The 22,657-nt window shown below is 35.0% G+C and overlaps 1 protein-coding gene across 3 annotated transcripts in view; it reads left to right on the forward strand.

Annotated features, from left to right (window-relative positions):
- Window positions 1–22,657, forward strand: part of BANK1 (B cell scaffold protein with ankyrin repeats 1) — a 298,123-nt gene that overhangs the window by 82,627 nt on the left and 192,839 nt on the right. For all 3 annotated transcript variants that reach the window (XM_037036243.1, XM_037036244.1, XM_037036245.1), the window contains exon 6: window positions 16,800–16,905. In XM_037036243.1, coding sequence (XP_036892138.1) covers window positions 16,800–16,905 — 106 coding nt within the window. The remainder of the gene's footprint in view (window positions 1–16,799; window positions 16,906–22,657) is intronic.

The raw sequence follows: 22,657 nt of genomic DNA on the forward strand, positions 1-22,657 counted from the left end.
TGAATCCCTGCCCTCATGGATTTAGAATGTAATGATTGCATTTTGATTAATCTCTATGCCATTAGTTTAATTTTTGCATTTTATTTATCTCCTTGTTACTGGACCCATTTTCAAAAGAGAGAAAGCTTGCTTGATGTGGAAATTTTATCCTTTATAAATGTTTTGCATCAAAATTTTACAGCAAAGTAAATGTCATTTCTTTTTATAGCTAAGAGATGATTAGAAGTATAACCTTGCTTAATTGCTATTGCTTTTTTTTTTTGGTGGGGAGATGGAAAAGGTAGAAGAAAGAGGTAGTTGAATGAACAATGTGATCTTCAAATTCACCACAAAACACTCATAAGAACTTGTAACAAAACGTCCAATGATAGGAAGCTGATAGGTTGTCATGAAGCCTTACATATTGAAGCTAGTTGGGAACTCGAGGTTTTGTTATTTATTTTGTGTAACACATTTTCCTGTTAGAGTTCTCCTTTCTGAACGGCATGATTTAGAACAACAGAAATGGTAAAAACATCTCAGAGAAGGACAGGGAGTAAAATACCATTTGTCAAACCAGGGAGTCTGGACATTTGACAAAGTGTCTATTTTGTGATTTCAAAGCAAGAACAAAAGTAATAGCTTGAAATACAGATTGTTTCATTTTTTGTGACAAGTCTACTGTATCTTCTACTTTAAAAATGCTGTTCATTGCAAAAGGATTAATCAAAGTGATATATTGCATTATGAATATATAGTCAGCAAAGAAATAAAGTCATCTCCAAAACACATTTTTGTGTTGGTTTTCCCTTAGGGAGGAAAAACCCTTTGTATATAGTGAAAATTAAATGTAATTTATGACTCTTGGACAGTTTTTCAGAATTCTGTAATATGCAAGTTAGTATTTCTTCTACAACTTTGAGTGAATAAGAACTTTTAGATAACTAGAAAATGCTGTTTTATGTTCACCTTCAGCATCAGGAATGAGGGGTGAATAAGGGTTATGACTGCATCTTAGGGTTTCTGCTCACCACCAAGCCTTGGTGGTCCAGTGACAGGAAAATGTGGGGCAGTCACAGTGTGAATGAGGCTGTCGCTATCAGGAAAGAGCCACTTGAAACTCGAGGCGAGAGTACTGAGAGGTAGAACTATTCAGGCCTGGTGACAGCAGACCACAGTGTAAGAGAGACATTAAAAGATTAAGTGTAATACATATGACGTGAGATAGATAGGCTTAGAGATTTAGCTCCTGTCACCAGGGACCCAGATGTGTTGTGGGATGAGATCAAGAAAATTCTGAGAGAGATCTCAGGCCACACTGAGCTACATGATCACATGCCTAAAGGAAGAAAAAGGCTTCAGTTCAGTCAGTCTCCACCAGACCTTGGCCCAGGTTTGTCTGTCTAATCTAGCGGCATCTGGACCACCCATGTTATACCTGTTGGTAATTCACTAAGATGGTAGATGTCAGCCTCTTCCCTTGACGAGAAGCAAGGAAGCACAGCAGCATTTGCTCGGTGTGTTTCAGGAACGCCTGGTTTCAAAGGAGGTGTCCCAGCCCACGCTGCCTCTCCTTGCGGGCATTTGGATTTTCTCCCACATAGATTATTTTTTTAACATTTAACTTTGCTCCCACATAGAATATATTTTTGAAATTGTGTAAAAAGCTTTGCTTTTTCTTTTCATCATAGAACAGTACAATAATTGTCTTTTTCATGTGCTCGCTACTATATCATTTAATTGGAAAATTTGGATACTTTGAAAATAGTCCATTGAACATCTCTATTTAAAGAACAGTATACATTGTAATTTTAGTCACTGTAATTACCGTATGTTTGTAAGAACATATACCTGCAGATTTCAATTTTTTCAATATCCAACCTACGTAGCTGAAATGCTATCTTGTAATAGTTAGCCTGAGTTTCTTTACAAATTTTAATGGTAGATGCAATTTAAGTAGTCCTAAAAATTAGTAATAAAATACCCTCTATAATCATTTAAAAGCTTTTGCGCATATAACATGAACAGTCTCTAAATTTGAGGAAAGAAATAATAAGAAATCTGTAAGTATTATTTTACAATAACCCTAGAATTTACAAGAGACTTTAGATTATCATTTAAAACCTCTTAAGCATACAGCAAAATCACCATTTAGTGAATATGAGAAAAAAAATGATAGTGAGAAATTTGATTTTTTGCTTATTTTTAGTTATGTCCATTAAGTTTAAGAATATGTTACCAAAACCAGGTTAATAATGTAACTGATTCCTAAAGTCATATTACATTTTTCAGTAGATATTAAATCCCGGCTCACAGTCTCAGAAAGATACAATTTCCAGATTATCACCTAAAACTGTGGATTCAAGAGAGATTCAATGAAAAAAAATGCAAATTTTTGAGAAGATAATTAGAATTCAAGTACTAGTGTTAGAAATACTAGTAACTCCTATTTAGCCAAGATAATTAAAACCTTTGACACTTTCATCCCATTTACAAAAGTGTCTGGGGACAAAAGTAAAGTTAACTTTGTATAGGAAGAACTAGGTACAATATAAAAATCAAATCATGTTGATATGCAAAAAGAACAGAATTATTGCTTAAAGCATTAGGATCCTATTCACTAAGAGTTTTTGAAATGGTACCAAATAATTCTTCTTAGTTGAATTTTTTATCAGTAAAGTGGTATCTTTGTGTTGCATGTTTTACTTTATACTTATTTGAATCTTATTTTCATGTTCATGTTAGGTATGCTTCATTTCCAGCTTTTATCCCATTGTATATGTTATTCGGTCTTGGGTTTCTACCCACAAATGTCTCATACAGTATGCAGCCAGATGCAGTTGGGTGAGAGAAGGTACAGGCTTAGGGAACTCATGTCATTAGGAATTTCCCAGTTGTGCCTAGTTCCCTTACAAGTCAGTCTCTTCACTAAGTTAACACTCAGGTGTCAGCAGTTGTCTCCCTTAAAGAATCTTCAGGAGATTCTTCCCACTGAAAGATACTGGGAATTCCCAGGCCTTTCAAGTAATTTCTTTTTGGTCCGTATTTCCTTCGAAAGGTTGATGGACACATTTCTTCCTCTTCTCATCAGCTCCCATTGATAAGAGGTGCAAAAGCATCTACTCTCCTCACTGTCTTAGGTAACCAGTGTTACCTAAGACACTCCATTGCTACAGACTTTTAGTGGCTCCCTGGGTAAGGCCCCAGCTCCTCCGACTGACACACAAGGCCGCAGGGTCACAAATATTTTCCAGCCCGTGTGCCTCCACAGCATACCTTCTCTGTGTCTTAACTCTCTTCGTAACTTCTACATTCTAGCCATCGGGATTGCTCACTCTTGTAGGACACCGTGGCCCATTCCCCCCCGCCCCCCTCCACTCCCCGCTTCTTAAAGGCAGGGGCGTTGTGTGTTTATTCTATGCATACACAGTTTATTTCACACAAATAGTGTGGATGCAGGGAATACGAGTGATAGTTACTACTGAAAAAATGGGAGAAGTCAAAGTGATTGCTTATTTTCTAGTGCTATCTGAAAAGCAACTTAAAATAATAGTATAGATATATGAGATATAAAGAGAGATAAAACTGCCCTCTTAAAATATACTCTTACTTATTTATAAAAATGAATAAATCAATCTGGTGCTTATGAAAATGAGGAATTCCAAGAGGTCCGTGATTCTAGAAAAATGAAGAATTGTGCTATAAAACTTTTCTTCATGTTCTACCTCAACCATGGACTGTATGTTAATATACGTTCTTACTGACTTTTAACAACCATACTATTCCAGATTCCATTCTTGCCTTTCATATGAATACTGAGGAAATGCTTGCTGCTCAGAAATGCCCAAGATCTTACCTCTCACTCAAAAAGCTACATATTACCTTTCCTCTTCCTTCCCTGGCAAGTGGCAGCATGGCACAGGAAAAATAGTTTTCTTACAGGGCAGGAGCAGGAGTTAGATTATTTTTTACTGAATCAGCAATCACTTGCTTCATGAAGCTTCGTGTTCTTGGTGCGAAAGGAATTTCCTCCTGTGTACAATGGAGAAGCTAGAGTATATGATCTCCAACGTCACTTCCAACTCAAATAGTCCATGACTTTATGCCAAGAAAAAAAATACTTTACTACATTGGAAATTATGATGGCTCTCCATTAAAAAGGTTGACTTGCATATGTGTGGGCTCCCCACATAGCCTTCATTTCATTTTTATTTGCACTCCTTCCCGATTCTCCCTCCAGAGAGGAAGGAAATGATTTGTTTCAGGAATCTTCTATCAGTTTTATTACTTCTTTTATACTTCTGATGAAAGATTTCAAATGAGTAGAGAAAGAACAGTCGAATAAGATGTAATTTGGAGGTTTATTTCTGCATTCACTTTTCAATAGTCTGTGCCTCTTATAAAAACAGATCAATGAGAATAAGGCCTATCTATTGAAGTTTGTATTGTACTAACAAAATAAGTGGCATTTCCTCGGCACTGTGTCTCCACCTGCAGTGATGGACAAGAGAAAGCTGATGATACCTGATTAGGATAGTTCAGACCTAACATTTACTCTCACCTCAGTTACAAATTATCGAATCAAATAGGAATATACTAATTAGTACACTCATTCATTTATTTGGAGAAAAGCAAATAAATTGATTAATTTTAACAGCCCATACAGCAGCTGTGATAGGGAAAAGTAAATATTTCTGAGTGCAGGTATTTAACCATTAACTCAAGAATACTGTGCGCTACAAAATTCTTTATTTTGTAAGTAAATTCAGTCCCTTTTATAGATTTTGGCTATGTCCAACTACTGTTTAGAATATATTTTCTTTTTTTAAATATTTTATTTATTTATCTTTAGAGGGGAAAGGAAGGAGAGAAGGAGAGAAATATCAATGTATGGTTGCCTTTTGTGCATCCCCTGCTGGGAGTTGGCCTGCAGGGAAGTGGCCTGCAACCCAGGCATGTGCCCTGACTGGGAATCAAACCGCAATCATGTGGTTCGCAGGCCCGCACTCAATCCACTGAGCTACACCAGCCAGGGCTCTAGAATATATTTTCTTAATGGCTTGCAATTTATAGTTTCTATGTACTCATTGGAAATTAATACCCCATTTCATTTTTTTTCTTTTTTTTAAATTGGATATTTCATTCAACAACTTTATTTTTTTAATCATATACTTTTTTCTTTTATTTAATTATTTTTCAAGTACAGTTTTCTGTCTTTTACTCCCAGCCCAGCCCACCTCCCTGTGCTCCCCACCCCCTCCCATTTCCACCCCCCTTAGTTGTTGCCCAGGTGTCCTTTATACTAGTTCCTCTAAATGCCTCCCCCTTTTCCCCTGAAATTCCCTCTCCTCTCCCCTGGTTGCTGTCCCCCTGTTCTCTATTTCAGTGTCTTTGTTTTTATTTTGCTTGCTTGTTTGTTTTGTTGTTTAGCTTCCTTTAAAGGTGAGATCATATGGTATTTGTCTCTCACTGCCTGGCTTATTTCACTCATCATAATGCTTTCCAGTTCCATCCATGCATTTCTCTCAAACTAAAGTATCTTTTATGCTTCCCGCATGCCACTCTCCTCTGTTCCCCGGGGCTGGCTTTGACTGCCCTTTACAGAGGATGCCAGTCAGCTGGTGTGAGCACAGCCTGCAGGGGCCTAATTAGAATGCAGGCTTCCCTCACTATCTAGTTGTTAATTAGCTTAACAATAACCCACAACCTTCGACCAACTCCATCTAGTTGTTTAGAGGGTTGGAATCTTCAATCACAAGGAGTGTTTCAAAATAACTTAGAAAGAAAAGCACAAGTCTAACAAAGTTAACAATGTTTCTTCATAGTTATTATTTCTAATGAAATAATTGCAGAAAATTAGAGAATTTGCATCTGATAGGAACAAAGCCCAAACCATTCATAACCCTTTGGAAATGAGGAGACTGAAAAAATTATTGGGGCAAATGTGTTTGTCTATTTATTTTCAAAAGCCATTATGCATTCTTGTGGGCTTATTTTTTAAGAACAGTTCTACTTCAACAATAAGATAAATAAATAAAGTGGATATATAATTTGGGAATCCTACATTGTATTTGGCATTTTGTGCCTTTTCAGTAAACTGCATCAAGACACAAAAGATGAAGTAAAAAAAAATCTTTGATGAGGAATATTCAACTTCTAATATTCACCCCCCCACTTTGGAGGTCAGCATGCTAGCCACATGAACATTATTACTTTAAGTAGTAACGCACAGATATATGAGGTCTGTCCAGAAAAAGTCCAGACATTATTAATATAATGAGAACAGTTTGTGCCACATCAATGTAACCTGGCAGCAAAGGAGAGTGAACTGGAATGCTCATGCGCGGACAATGGTGCCTTCACTGTACTAGTCAGCGGGGGGCAGTAGACGTCATTGAGTGAGCGTGTGTACAGTGTGGCTGTCACATTGAAAATGACTAAGCAAGTTGAATAACGAATCTGCATCAGACCTTGCATTAAGCTTGAACATTCCTCTATGGAAACTATTTGGATGATTTAGAAGGCCGCAGTTACGGGCAACTGGTGATTGGCAGCTTCATCACGACAATGGGCCCACTCATGCATCACATCTTGTGCAGAGTGTTTTGGTGAAACATCAAATCAACCAGGTGACTCAGCCCCCCTACAGCCCAGATTTGGCACCCCATGTCTTCTGGTCACCTTTGAGAGGAAAATTATTTCAGACCATGGATGAAAATCAGAAAAATGCAATGGGGTAGCCAATGGTGATTGGGAGAACTGTGTGAGATCCCAAGGTGCCTATTTTGAAGGGAACTGAGGCATCATTGTCCTATGTACAATGTTTCTTGCATCTTCTTCAATAATGGTCTCTATTTTTTCATAGTATGTGGCTGGATACTTTCTGGACAGGCCTTTTGATGCATCATCATCAATCTGGTTTAAAAGCCAGAAATGTAAGGGTCTCTTAATATATTCCATTCTTTCACCCTACAATTAAGCCATCACTAAGCCATATCAATTTTACTTACTAATATTGCTCACCCCTCCACACATCTCTCCAGTCTCAGCGCTTTGGTCCGCCACTTTTCCTCCTGCCCAGATGGCTGTGGCAAGTTGACATTTATACATTTTGCATAATTGATCAAGGTGGTAGAAACTGCTAGTTGTCCCCCAGTATTTGTTTTTTCCTTTCTCACATGATACTGTAACTTCAATATTGGCCTATGACTGCCCAGGTAAATACTGCACTTCCTGAATTTCTTTCAGCTGGGTGGAGCCACGTGGCGAGCAGCCTACGGTGTGTCAGCGGAAGTGTTACCTGCACATGTCTGGTCAGGTCCTTCATAGAAGGACAGAGTCATGCTGTTCCTCTCACTGACTTTTTACTTTGGGGAGGCAATGGCAGTTAGGGAGTGATAGATAAAACAACTAGGATCATGAAGATGACATATAGTAACAAAATAAAATGGAGCTTCAATTATCTAATCAGGAAACCACCATGTCAGCCCTGGACTGCCTACTGCCAGGCTCTTATGTTAAAGACAAATAGGTGTCTATCTTGTTTAAGCCACTGGCCTTCTGCGTCTCTGCATTTTAATAGCAAAACCTACATTCTAAGTAATTTTAAAAGGTGTATTATTTAATTTAAAAATTTAGAAAGGAAAAAACAAACTAATTTGTTCAGCTGATGCAAAAACAAGTTTGGGAAGCAAAGTCTCATCCATAGACTTACATACTTCTCTGAGTTACAATTATTATTTTCATGATTTGTTATATCTGAGAGCTCCCATCATAGTATTTAGAAAAAAGGAATTAATTTTACTGGAGATTTTACATATATACTTGTTTAAACTTTAAATAGTTGTTAGTTAAGTGCTATCAAGGTCCACAGCTAATGAGTCTTGGAGTAAATATTTCAATACAAGTTTCTCGGATATTTCCTCATTAGACTATAACTATAAACATATTTTCTTGTTAGGCTATAACTGATAAGGTATCAAAAGAGATTGTACAACAATGTGAATCCACAATCAATAACAAATATACGAAGGGAGGCTTTAACTGCATTGAGTTTTATATTCTTATATTTATTTTTGCAAATGTAATCACAGAAATGCAGAAATTCTAAGAACTGACTCACTGAAAACAGAAAAAAATAATTTGACAAAATAAAATATCTTGGTCCTATTTACTTATTTAAATTATTCTTTTAAATTAACTTTTTTAAATTAACTGCTTGAACTCAAAAGTTAAGAAAAAAAGAAAAGGAAAAAAGGCATTATGTAACCCTAAAAATATTTGCTTTACTCATAAAACCTATCAGTTTTTTTTGCAAGGTTCAGTAGAACTTGTGTTTAAGACATGTTTTGTAAACTATTTATCAAATTCCCCTTTAAATGGCTATTTTGGCTCCCTTTCACAGCACACATTACAAACAATGAAACAGATGAAGTGACTTTTCTTTCTTTTACTAATGAAATTTAAACAAGCATAGCAAATTGTTATAATAAGAACAAGATGTTTTCAGCTCTACTACTGAATTCCCATTTAGATACCTGAAGGTAAATCATAAAATGCTATAACTATTTCATAGATTTTTTTTCTCCTATTCGGAATATTTCACAATCCTGCTATGATCATGTCACTGGAATTGCTTCTGTTGTGAACCAAGGCTGTTACTGCCTTTCTCTAACAGCTTTCAAAAATGACCTTCATGTCCTGTGGCCAACACTTTAATTTCTTCACCAAACATCAATATTAAAACCTTTTTTCCCTTGCCCACCTTTACTATGGAACCTGAAAGCCAAATTCTCATATTTTCAACCTGTGAAGTTAGAGGTGGTTATACGAGACAGTTTTAGCCAATGAGACCAAAGGGGACAACTTTGGAGATTTTGTTTTTCTGATTAAAAAAAAAAAAGAATAGCTCTGGTTGGCAATAGCCATTTTGTGCTTTCCCCCCACCCCCCACCCAGGTATGCCCAAACACGAATATGACGTCCATCAGGAAACCATGGGGCCATAATCTATTCTACACTTTACTCACATTGTACTTCAGATTTTATTTTTCCTCCCATGACTAGAATGTGGCATAAAACACATTTTTTAAGAATGTGAAGACACAAATTAAAGGCCTTATTCTACTTATCAGCTCTGCCACTTAGGGTATCATCCGTTTTTTAGACCATAATTATCGCATCTATAAGAACAGGCATCTAAAAAACCTACCATGCAGGAATGTTATGAAAAGTGTAATTCTATAAAATCTAGTACATTCTAAGCGCCCCACATGTGGTGGTTATTGTTACTACTTAAATTCTTTGAACCTATTTCATTGTATACACTTATCTTACACCTATATACAACCTTTCACACCATTCCAAACATCTGAGATATCTCCCAACTGCCTGCATTAAATTGCCCTAAAATCCTTTTAAAGAACACTCTCCCATCATTCTCAAGTAGTATTCACACTCCTCATCCAAGAAAGAAATGAATTAGACTTGAAAGGGGTACTACTATATAAATAGTTATTCATCTCAGGGAGCTCAACTTTCAGTAATGAATATCTTTTTTATTTCTTGTTTGTTTATATTTTTATATTAAATCAGCTTTTAATTATTCAAAAGTATATATCCACAGGTATTTGTGAGAAATAATAGAGAAAGATAGTGTCTGGTAATTTGTGCTTTTTAAGGAATTGGTTCATTTCACTGAACTTGTCAAATTTATGGCTAGAGAGTTGTTCATAGTACTCTCTGACAATTACTTTAATGTGTGCAGGGTCTGAAGTGATAGCTCTTGTTTTATTCATGACATTTGTTATCGTATCTTTGTTCTTCTGTCTTTTGGTCAGTCTTGTAAGAGTTTGTCAACTTTCTTCATCTTTAAAAAATCATCTCCTTTTGCATTTCTCTGATGATTAGTGACACTGAACATTTTTTCATGTTTATTGGCCATCTGTATGTCTTCTTTGAAGAAATGTCTATGCAGGGTTTTTTTTTGCCCATTTTAATTGAATTATATGTTTTCTTGGTGTTGTATACGTTCTTTATAAATTTTGGATATTAACTCCTTATCAGATGTATTATTGGCAAATATGTTCTCCCATTCATTGGTTGTCTTCTCACTCTGTTGATAGTTTTCTTTCCTGGGCAAAAAAGTTTTTAGTTTGGTATAGTTGTTCATTTTTTCTACTTGTTCATTTTTTCTTTAGTTTCAAGGAGATATATCAGAAGAAATATTGTTATGAAAAATGTCTGAGATTTGATTGCTTATGTTTTCTTTTACAATTTTTATAGTTTCAAGAGTTACATTTAAGTCTTTAATACATTTTGAGTTTATTCTTATGTGCGGTATAAGTGTCAGTCTAGTTTCACCTTTTTTGCATGTATCTGCCCAGTTATCTGGACACTATTGAATAAACTGTCTTTAGCTCATTGTATGTTCTTGCCCGCTTTGTCAAATAATGGTGTGCATTTGTTTCTGAGCTTTCTATTCTGTTCACTGATCTATATGCTTATTTTATACTGGTATCATGCTATTTTGATTACTATGGTCTTGTAGTATAGTTTTATATCAGGTAGCGTGCTACCTCCATCTTTTTTTCCCTCAAGATTGCTGAGGATATTCAGGGTCTTTTATGATTCCATATAAATTCTGGGAATATTTTTTCTAGTTCTGTGAGGTGGACCATTAGTATTTTAATTGGAAATGTGTTGAATCAATATATTTCTTTGGGTAATGTGGACACTTTATTGATTAATTATTCCTATCCATAAACCTTGTATGTGCTTCCACCCAATTTTTTTCTTCAGAATCTCATAATTTCAGAGTACAGGTCTTTTACCTCATTGGTTAAATTTACTCCTAGGTACCTTATTTTTGTTTGATGGGATCATAAATAGGATTGTTTTCTTATTTTTCCTTTCTGATACTTCATTAACCACAATGATAGATCACCTCACAGCTGCCAGAATGGTTTTCGTCAAACGACAAGTGTTAGTGAAGATGTGGGAAAAGGAAACCCTTGTGCATGTTGGCACAAATGCAGACATGTGCAACCTGTGTGGAAAACAACATGAGGTTTCTACAAAAAAAAATTTAAAATAGAACTGCCTTATGACCCAGTAATCTCACTTCTGGGAATATATCTTAAGAATCTTGAAACACCAGTTCAAAAGAAAATATGCACCCTTATATTCATAGCAGAGTTATTTACAATAGACAAGATCTGGAAGCAGCCCAAGTGCCCATCAGCTGATCAGTAGATGAGAAAAGTGCTGTGGTACATTTACACAATGGATGCCACGCAACCATAAAATGTTTCTTTTTGCTATAGCGTGGATAGACCTGGACATTATTATGCTAAATGAAATAAGCCAGTCAGAAGAATGCAAGTACTATATGATTTCACTTATATGTGGAATCTAATGAACAAAATAATTTTAAAACAAAATAAAAATAAACTCATAAATACAGAGAACAGACTCACAGCTGTCAGAGGGGAGAAGGTTGGGAGCAAGGTAAAATAGGTGAAGGAATTAAACCAAAAAAAATAACAAAAAAAAAAACCCCTCAAAGACACTGACAAGTGTAAGGTGATTACCAGAGGGAACGTGGGGATGTGAGGAGGTAAAAGAGGGTAAAGGGAGGATAAATGGTGATGAAAGGAGACTTGACTTTGGATAGTGAACATACAATAGAATATATAGTGATATATATTATAGAATTACACGCTTAAAACCTATAATTTTATTAACCAATGTGACCCCAATAAATTCAATAAAAATTTTTTAAAAATCATCTTGTTACAATGAAATTTTTATCTTATATTTTTAATTTTATTGATTTCGGCATTTTTTGATTATTTTCTTTCTACTTGCTTTGAATTTATTTTTACTATTTTTCTGGATTCTTGAAGAGGGAGCCTGGATGACTGGCTTAAGATTTTTTCCCTTTTCTTATGTGTGTGTGTGTGTGTGTGTGTGTGTGTGTGTATGTATTTGCTGTAAAATTTTCTCTCAGCCCTGCTTTAGCTGTGTTTAACAAATTTTGATAGGTCGCATTTCACTTTCATGCAAGTTAATGTATTTTTTAACTTTCCTTAAGACTTCCTCCCTCTTTCATTCATTGGTTATTTGGAATTGTGTTGTTTGGTTTCCAAATGTATGGAGACTTTCCTATTATCTTTCTGTTATAGATTTGTTGTTTGATTCCATGTAGTTAGTTGGAAAACACAATCAGTATAATTGAAATTATTTTAAATTTGTTAATATTAGTTTATGTCTCAGAAGATGGTCTGTCTTGCCCTTCATTCCATGGGCATGTGCTGAGAAGGTTGCTCTGCTGTTGCTGAATGGAATGTTCTACATATGTTCATTAGGTCCTCATTGGTTAGATTATTGGATCATGAGATACTGTGCTTAAATTTTTCTATATTCTTGCTGATTTTCTCTCCATTTGTTCTATCAGTTTTTGAAAAAGAGATATTTAAGTAGTTATGGATTTAACTATTTGTTCTATCTGTCCTGTTAGTCTTTACCTCACATATTTTGAAGCTTTTGTGCATACACATTTAGGATTACTGTCTTCTTGGTGGATTGGCTCTTTTATCATTACACCATGTTCCTTTCTGTCTCTTGTAATTTCCTTTGCTCTGATGTCTACTTTATCTAATATTAACACAGTATAGCTACTCAAATAAGAGTTTTTATGTTAGCATTTTTCTAGGGGAAAATAATTTGAGGATTATTTTTTGTATACTAGTTATTTATCTGCAGGCATATTACTAGTAATATGATTGTGAAATTGAAAATATAAGTGATTCAACCAGATATCGTAGGCTAGAACATTAAAACATAACTGTATTACTTCCTAATTAATTAAATATTCTCACCTGCATTGTAAGAACATTTTTATTCTTTCTAAGAATGCTGCTATCTCATTTTTAAATTCAATGATATAAGCTATAACATTTCTCACATTGAAGTATCATAGTGCCTCAGATTTCTGGTGGTAACTCTAGAATTCTCATCTGTGTCTCAAAATCTCAGAGCTGTAAATGATCCCAGAGGTTATTCTATGACTAACTTGTACATGATGAGTGTAGTAACTCTATGACACACCAATCTACCTGCTAAATCTTGTATAGTTTTGAAAAGAAATATTAAGTTTACCTCTATATGGAAAATTACCAATAAGTAGATAATAGGCTATGCAGAACTGTCATGGCCATTGACAGTTTTTAAAAATTACATATTAATGTTATGAGTTTCATGTTTTCTTAATTCCCTTTTCCAGCTCAGACAGCTAACATATGTTTTTGAACTTTAAATGAAATAAAATCCAAACATATTGCTAATAAAGTTTTGTTCCATTGCTTCTATTAAAGATTTCTTGAAAAAATAGAAAGGTAATCACAATGCAATATTACCTCACACCTGGGTGGAAGTAATCAAAAAGACAAGAAATATCAAGTGTTGGCAAGGATGTGAAGAAAAGGGAAGACTTGTGCATTGTGGGTGGAAATGTAATTTGGTGTAACCACTATAGAAAACAGTATGAAGGTTCCTCAAACTATTAAAAAATACAACTACTATAAGATCGAGTAATTCCACTTTTTGGGTATTGATCTGAAGAAAATGAAAACACTATCTGGAAAGAATATATGCACTTCAATGTTGATTATAGCATTATTTACAATAACCAAGACATGGAAAGAGCCTGTGGACACAATATATGAATGGATAAAGAGTATGTGACATACACAGAAAATGGAATATTATTCAGCTATACAAAATAATAAAATCTTGACATTTGTGACAATGTGGGCAGAACTTAAGGACATTATACTAAGTGAAATAAGTCATACTGAGAAAGACAAATACTGTATGATCTCACTTATATATGGAATGTAAAACAAAAATCCTGAACTCTGATACAAAGAATAGATTGATGGTTGTCAGACTGATGGTGGGTTTGGAGAAATGAATAAAGGTGGTCAAAAGGTACAAATTTCCATTTGTAAAATAAAGTCATGAGGATGTAATGCACAGCATGGTGACTATAGTTAAATTTTATAACATAATTGAAAGTTGCTAAAAGAATAAATCTTAAAAGTTCTCATTATAAGAAAAAATTTAATTATGTATGATGATGGATACCAATTAGACTTATATTTCAATATAACAGTATATGCAACCACTGAATCATTGCATTGTATACATAAAACCAAAATAATGTTATCTGTCAATTAAAAGGGGTAATTATCATTAACATAAAATTGCCACATCTTTATTTATAGACTAGGTTTTATTCTATAGGAATAGTCAACCAAATAATCAATCATAATCATGCCGCAACTTAAATAAACTTAATTTAATCCACATAGTAAACGTTTTCATGTTAAGCACTATAGACCTTAAACAACATCCTCAGTGGTTACAGCATGAATTATAAACTTTTTATTTGGGCACTTTTTGAGATGCCCACTCCTCTCTCCTCTCTCATTCTACTACAGTCTTATACAAATCCTGAAAGTACTTAACCAGGTCATTACTTATGCTCCCTCCATGCCTGTAAGCAATTTGTTCATTTAGTCCAGAATGTTCCTTGTGTGCATGGCAAGATTGAGTCAGGCCATCTCCTCTGTGAAGCCTTTCCTGGCCACCCATTCCTTTGTGGAATGGAGTCATCTTCCATTTGCCCATTCTGTATGTAACCCACAGTGACTTTTCCATCAGAGTACCTGAAACTCAGTTTGTTACCCATATGTAATTACATGACTGAATATTTTGAAGGCCAAGCTTGTTGTCCCATCTCTTGTCCTTTTTTAAAAATGTTCCTGAGCTAAGAGTTCCACAGAGTCCATAGCATCAAGTAGCTTGATGTCAGGTTTTGCTCTATATTATACAGTTATAGGTTGAGAAAAGGACTTACATCCCCTCCCCCAGCTTCTTTTTTGTAAATATAGTTGGCATACAATGTATTATTTTCAGGTGTACAACATAGTGACACAACATTTTTATATCTTAACAATGCGCTCACCAAACTAAGGTGTTGGGAACCATTCTGCCTGGTTTCAGGAGTTGTAACTGCCCCTCATGGCTAAGGCTGAGTGAGTGACCTCCAGTCTGTGAGCCACTAAGGAGACAAAGCTTATCTCTGGCAGCTGTGCTGCTTCTGCTCCAACCATCTCTGCCCCCAACACTTGGTTGGTTAGTCAGTGATGGCTAAGACCCCCTCAGAAAAGGGGCAACCTAAGCTAGACATAATCACTTGGGAGGTCTTCATGGAAGGACTCGGGGGGCTGCAACAAAGAAGGAGTGATGGACCCTCTCCCCCACCCTATTCTGACATAGCCTGAGTCCCCATCTCCATCTGGGAGAAGCACGTCCTACCTCTAATCCACTTAAGCCTAAAAACCTATGACTGAGAGGGCGGTGCAGCTCTTTGCCAGCTAGAGCAGGATCCGGGGTGATTAGGTATAAGAAAGAGTTCCTAGAAGTCCTGTGAAGCCTACTTTGCTAAGAGTGCTTTCATTCATGTGATAAGGGTCTAAGCAGGAAATGAGTATGTCTCTCAAACCTTTTGCAACCCCCTTACCTGACAGACACTAACTCAGACTAAGCCTTCGGATTTTTTTTAAATGTTATCTATGGTTTGATCCTTGCCGCCTGACATTGATTGATGAGCTTTACCTGTATTCCTGTGTATTACAACCTAATAAAAGCTGTTGAAGAAGAGGCTCTTGGTCCTTCTCCTGTGAGCGACTGACCACCTCTCCTCCCCAAGCAGATCATGTCTTGGTAGTTTCATTTCAATCCATGGTGGACAGGGGGGACTTGCGAGCAAAGTTGCCCCCACACTAAGGCCTCTGCCACCTTTTCAGAGGGACATAGAAAACCCACTGAGCCCTGAATCACTTTGCTATTTCAGGCACTCGGATTTCTGAAATGTGAGGAAATAGAGTAACACGAGTATCTATTTGTTCAATACAACAATTTAATGTATATGGCTAGATATTGGCAATATGTCTAATTTTATTTGGAAATCAATGCAGAAGTTTTCATTAGGAATTTTTCCCCCACAATCCTGTCTTCACTCCATGGCTTTGTTTGATTGATCCACCTCCTCAGCAACAACCGTCTACATCTCAAGTCAGTTTGGCACCAGTCATAAGCGTCACAAAACACAATGTGAAAATAATGCTGGTCTTTGTAATGGGTTATGCAATCAGCAGGAGAACACTTGAGTTCTGTTTGCCTTCTCCTAGGACCGGGGAAGCAGAGTACATATGTAGTTAGTTGCTCTGTGTTTGCAGGGGAAAATGGCTGAGTATTTTTTCTGAGTATCCCATATCTGACCCTTAAGTTGAAGAACCAGACTCATAATTTTATTATTTTGTCTATTTTATCTATTTGCCAAAATCTAGTATTAAAACAAATTTAAGTGTTATTATTGACCTGCTATAATGTTCTTTTATAATTAGCAAGTATTAGAGTAAATACTTAAAAGCAAAACTTTTGTTTCTTGCATCTATTTTCCTATTACTTTAATAATTGGTTTTTAGGCAAACCCTAATATTTTGTACGAGTCTTTAAAATGGTAATAGCATTATTGAAGATTGCCCAGTATTTACTCCAGCTAATGATTTTTTAGTAGATTAAAAATTTCTTCTGTAGTTTTAATAAAGCAACACTTTTAAAAATATTTTCCTTTATTATTGTTGTTCAAGTACAGTTGTCTCCAGCTAATAATTTTTATTCTATTGCACTAAGGTGAATTTCCACATGACCAATTGAACTAATAAAAATGTCTTTTTCGTTTGAAAACAGAATGACATGGAAGAACTTGATGATATTCTCACAACTGTATTCAAACAAGAGATACCATATTATAAGTTCCGATGTCTCCAAACTGAAATGTACCCTCAAAAAGAATGTGAGTATTTTCCAAATGCATCAATTATTCTTTAATGAAATATTTCAATGTATGTGACTTGGTGGTAAATTTTATAGCTATGAATATAGTTGAATTGATGATTAGCTCTTTTAGAAATTTCCCATCATCTTGTCAGAGAGCACACTGATACAAACTTCTGAAGATCCACCTGGTAATCTTTTTTTTAATCACAGACACTAAAAATGTGCATAAATTTTTAAATCAGTAAAACTACCTCTTATGTTTTTATCATGGAAATGTTTAGAAAACTACATTATGATAGAAGCTGTTCGTTAACAATGATAACATTTTTATAATTTTCAAAATTCAAGAAAACAAGGTATGTAGAGGTAAAGTGCAATCATCTTTTTAAAAGTACGTGCGTTTAATAGCATATATGTTTATAATTATAAATTGTTGATTTGTACAGATATGTACCTGTTAACATTAGTTACATTTGGGATTGTAAAATTTCAAGGATTACCTGTTAAAATTTTACTTAATATGTGTTTAGTCAGTAATAGTCAGTATATATTACTGACTATATAAGGTGACTATTACTGACTAAACACATATTAAGTAAAATATAGTCAGTAATATATACTGACTATATATTATTTGCATGATGAAAAATATATATAAGGTGCAAGAATAAAAAAAGGTATATATAGGACCTACTACCAAAAAAGCCAGTCTTCTAATTATTATCATGAGCTCAGTAGTACATTTTCAAAATTGTTTCCACATTGTTTGTTGACATACTGCTTATAATTCACTTATATGCCCTGTATGTGCCAAACACAGTGATAGAGATGTAATGTTGAGTAAAACAGGAATGAAGTGAAAGAATACAAAAAATCTATGGTTATTAAAAGACATATTAAAGACAAACAAGTATATAAATTTTTTTTCTATATAGTCTCTGTCTACTAGAGGCATTTTTTTATCAGGCTGGTGAGTTCAGGGCAACAGTAAGGAGCGAATGGGATTCCTAAGACACAGCAGACTGCTATTCATGTGAATGTGTAAGAATTCATATTATGTGTGGTGAGGTTATATTTCCCTATAAATCATTATAAGAAACTGCCAATGGTATGCTTGTTTTGAATAAGTAACCTTGTGAGATTAGTGAAACTTACTTTTGTTTCCCATATATTTTAACAATACATATAATTTAACAATAGATACTTTACCTACAAAGTAGACATTAGATTAGGATGGAAAAGAAACATGACATGATTTCCCACTTAAAATGTAATTTAATTGGAGAAATGAGATAATATATATGTTATAACAGAAACAATGTGCTGAACTTTGAGGAACTGATTATATTGACAATAGAATTTTAGAGAAAACATACCTTATTTTTCAGGACCAGCTTTGTTAAGGAGATGGGATTTTACCTGTCTTAAATGGTGGGTAGGATTTTAGTGAGGAAAAAGAAAGGAAACAGAAGATGGAATTATGACAGTTTTTTATGACAAATTCCCCTAAATATTTTGTTTATTTAGGTTTATGGAATGAGAATTGCAGGGTTGAAGAGGAAAGAATGGATTTAGTCTTTCACTTTTATAGGTAAAGAATTCTAGATAAATATAAAAGTGTTTCTCTGTGTATTGTTCAGGTTATGGAATGAGAATTTTAGAGTTGGAAATGATAGATTATTACCTTATTTTTATAGGGAAAGAATTCTGAGTGGGTTAAATCAGAGCTCCTGAGGATGTGGGTGTGACTCAGCAGGTTTGGGGTATAGTCTAAGCTTGTGCTTCTCCAACAAGCTCCCAGGTAAAGCAGATGCTAGTCTTCGGGCTTTTCATTGAGCCTCAGGGTTTAGAGGGCTGGTTCTCAGTTTTGGCTGCATATTATAATCAGCTGTGGACATTTTAAATTATCCCATCCAGTCCTGACTAGGTGGCCCAATAGGTTGGATGTCGTCCCATGCGCCAAAAGATTGTGTGTTTAATTCCTGGTCAGGGCACATGCCTAGTTTGTGGGTTCGATCCCAGTCGGGGTGCTTACAGAGTTGGGGGAGCTAACCGATGGATGTTTCTTTCTCACATCAGTGTTTTTCTTTCTCCTTCTTTCCTTTGCTCGCTTTCTAAAATGAATAATAAAAAATACCCTCTGGTATTTTCTAATAATTCTGAAAAAATTATAAAGTATCCCATGTCTAAACCACACCTCATACCAATTAATGAAGAATCTGAGGGAGTGGGTTCCAGCTCTCAGTGGTTTTTAAAGTGATTTCCCCAGTAGTTCCAATTGGCTTCCAGGGCGACCCATCTCTGGTTGCTTCAGTGTGTTACCAACCAGCCAAACAATTCATACTGTTCTTTGATATGGAGAAAATATATTACTCTCTCTTTATAAAGGTTAGAAAGATAGCAGCATATAAAGTTCTGAATCATTACTAGAATTGAATGATTATTCTGTGCTTGACAACAAATTTTATAAAACAATTATATTCTGTAACAGAAGCTAAAAATGGAAAGTGCAATATAATCTACGTAATTCATTCAGTAACTTAGTTGGGTATTGCTAATGACAGTTGCTCGTAAACTTATAACGGAAGTAAGACACCCTTATAACATGAGGCTCTAATTCCTAGTTGAAGTGCAAAATAACATGATACAAATTACTTAATAAAAATATGCAAGATAGAAATGAACATGACTGAACTCATGTTTTGCTGGCCTTCTTGGTCCTATAATGTTTGATCAACTTCAGCTTCAGGTTATCTGGTCTTTAAGACTTCGCACCTGCATTTTCATAATTTTCAAGGTGAATCTATGATAAGAGTGAAGCTGCCCTTTTACATGAAATGCAGTTAATTGTGGGAGAAAGGTTAGGAAATAAATGGTAAGTTGCTGAGGAATTTCTATAGAAACACCACTATACGTATTCTGAGAGATAAACTCAACAGATGATCTGGTGTAATTCTAGATTTCTATCTGTGAGACAGTTCTTCAATGACATGGTAAAATGTTTTATTTATTAATCATTGATTATTTATTACTCCATATTTTCACTGAAATAAATTGGAAACTTGGAGACTGTGAAGAGATGGTAGGCATGGGAATTGACAGAGTGAACCTTGGGCACTGACCCACCCTGAGGGGGCCCAGTGCTGTTCTCCACAGATGATACCCGTGGTTCTTGAAAAGTTTGGAAATAAATGCTATGTGAATCAAACTTGTTTATCTTATTGCCACCCACCCTATTTTCTCTCCCAAGTTGTTTTCAGTAAATTCTGAGTTTATTTCTTGTTATTTCAGTCATAATAAGCAAACTGTTATTTCACACCATTATGTCTTGGTCATTTCCCTTACTCTCTAACCAACAAACTTCCCCGTTTGACTTTTTCCCACCCTAGGCAGGCAAATGTGGAGCGGGCGGGGGTGTGACAGTTGCAGAGATAAGATAGAAATATTCTCTTCCCTTGCAATGTTTCATTATTGATTTTGAAATGACGTTTTCTACTGATAAGAATTTTCCATAGAAAAAAGTTCTCCCTGGGAGAAGGCTAATAAAAGATTTCCAGATAAACTTGGTATAGTAATGTGATGTAGGATGTTTGAGTGCAACAGTCACAGAAATAATTCATGACAACTTCCTAGTGTGGGAATCATCAGGGACTGTGGAATCAATATAAGGGATTGGTAACTGGCAAACTTTTTTACTGATCTAATAGGAGATACTAGAATGAAAATATCTGAACACATTTCTTAAAGTAAGAGTAAGTATCATTTTGAGCAACTTCCATTTTGGTGGTAGAGTTACATGCAAACCCACATGATATGGGTCACCATGAAGTCGGTTTGAATGTCTCTCACTTGGGGTGGCGTGAGGCAGAACAGCACACGTGGCCAAGCACAGCTTCCTTAGCCCCTGTACCTCTTCCATGTTCTGTGTTTCAAGCTATCTTATGGATTCTCTTCTTATAAGAAGGTACATGAATCTCTCTAACTTCTCTCCAGAAGCCTTCCAAAGGCTGGCTAATGCAGAGAACCTCCTTTCATTTTACAGAGATGAAAAATAAAATAGTTCAATTCTTTTCTTTATTTTTATCACTGACACTATTGCAGATGTCCCCATCCCCTGCTTTTCCACCTTCACTGGCCTCCGCTCCTCCTTCCCTCCGGCCATCACACACTGTTGTTTCTGTCTGAGGTGTGCACGTATGTTTTTTACAACAGCGAAAGTTGCTGGTTCAAATACTGTGAGTGGCAGTTAGTATAGAAAAAAAGGAAACTAGGTTACTTTGAGGCAGATTATTTACCTTCATCCAGAAAGGAGAACAGCTTTACAAAAGCCCACACCAGTACCTGGAAAAGTCTGTCAAAACATACATCCACTAAGGAGCGATATCTTAATCTAAAAGAGAAGAGCATACGATCACCAGTCCAGCGACATGTGAATGCATTGACTCAGAGCATTATGTCCTAATATGTCTATGAAATGTAGAAAATGTAATTGGATATTCAGTACTTACACAGTAGTAACTGTGGACCTCGGATTTATCTTGAATTTGTAGGATCTTTATGTTCACAGAGAATAGCTCACTTGCTATCTGAATAGAGGAGAATAAAATGTCATTGGGTTGTCTCCTTTTATATCATCAAATGATATAATCAGATAGAAAAATACAGAACATAAAAAACACTCTTTTGCCCATAACTTACCTTTGCTGTATCATAACATTTTGTCATGATTTGCTTCAGATCCTTTTTTTGAGAAGTAAAACATTACAGATCTCATTCAATTTCTCTGTTTCCCTCTGTGATTTCACGAACTTGAAAAGTAACCAGTGCTTTAAGTTTCTTACAATGAGCATTCTTACATATGAATGCCTATGTATATGTGTGATAATTTCTCAGGAGAAATAACTACCAATAGAATTCCTGAGTTAAATAGGTATATCTGTAGTGCTAGATATTTTCTGGTTTCTTTAGAAAACATTTGTGCCAATTTAGAATTCCACCAGCATTATCATGCCATTGGGCCACATCATTTCTAACAATTGTGAAGTAATTTATTTTTGTTAACAATTGTGAAGTAATTTATTTTTGCCCATCTGACAATTGTGAAGTGGCATCTCACTTTTAATTTTTTTATTATAAATATAGCTGAACATATTTTCTTCTATTAACTTACAATTTCATTTTTATTCAGTGAATTTCTATTTACTAGTCCTTTTTTATTTGTTGTTATTTTTCTTATTGAATTTTGGGAATTTTTGTCTTTTTTAATATGCATATCATAGATAGTAACCATTTTTCAGTTTTATACACTGTGAATATCTACTTAATTGGTGGCATGTCTTTTCATTTATACAGTTGTTTATGTAGGCATATGATTAAAGTTCATAATAAAACTTAGTATTTATTAAAGCCCATACCCTCCTTAATTTTTAAATTATTTTTACTTTATTTGTCTATCATATTTAGGATCGGTTTGTGAAATTCCATTTAAAAACTCTAGTACAATTGAATAAAGTTATAGACTAATTTGATGAAAACTGCTATATTTACTATATAGCAGTTTTATATTATATAACTCTGACCATAGTATGATATTTATGTGGGCCTTTTTATTTCTTTAAAAATTATATTTTTATAAAATTTGTCAAAACCTATCTTAGATTTATTTCTAGTAATAGTTTTGTTCAAATCAAGGATTTTATTTTAGAGCTATGTTTTTAAGTGATTTATGACTGCTCTCTTTCTTTATCTCTGGAATTGATATGAGTATC

Source organism: Sturnira hondurensis, unplaced genomic scaffold, assembly GCF_014824575.4.
Source record: "Sturnira hondurensis isolate 20B ecotype Veracruz unplaced genomic scaffold, ASM1482457v3 Scaffold0022707, whole genome shotgun sequence".
Classification (NCBI taxonomy): Eukaryota; Metazoa; Chordata; class Mammalia; order Chiroptera; family Phyllostomidae; genus Sturnira; species Sturnira hondurensis.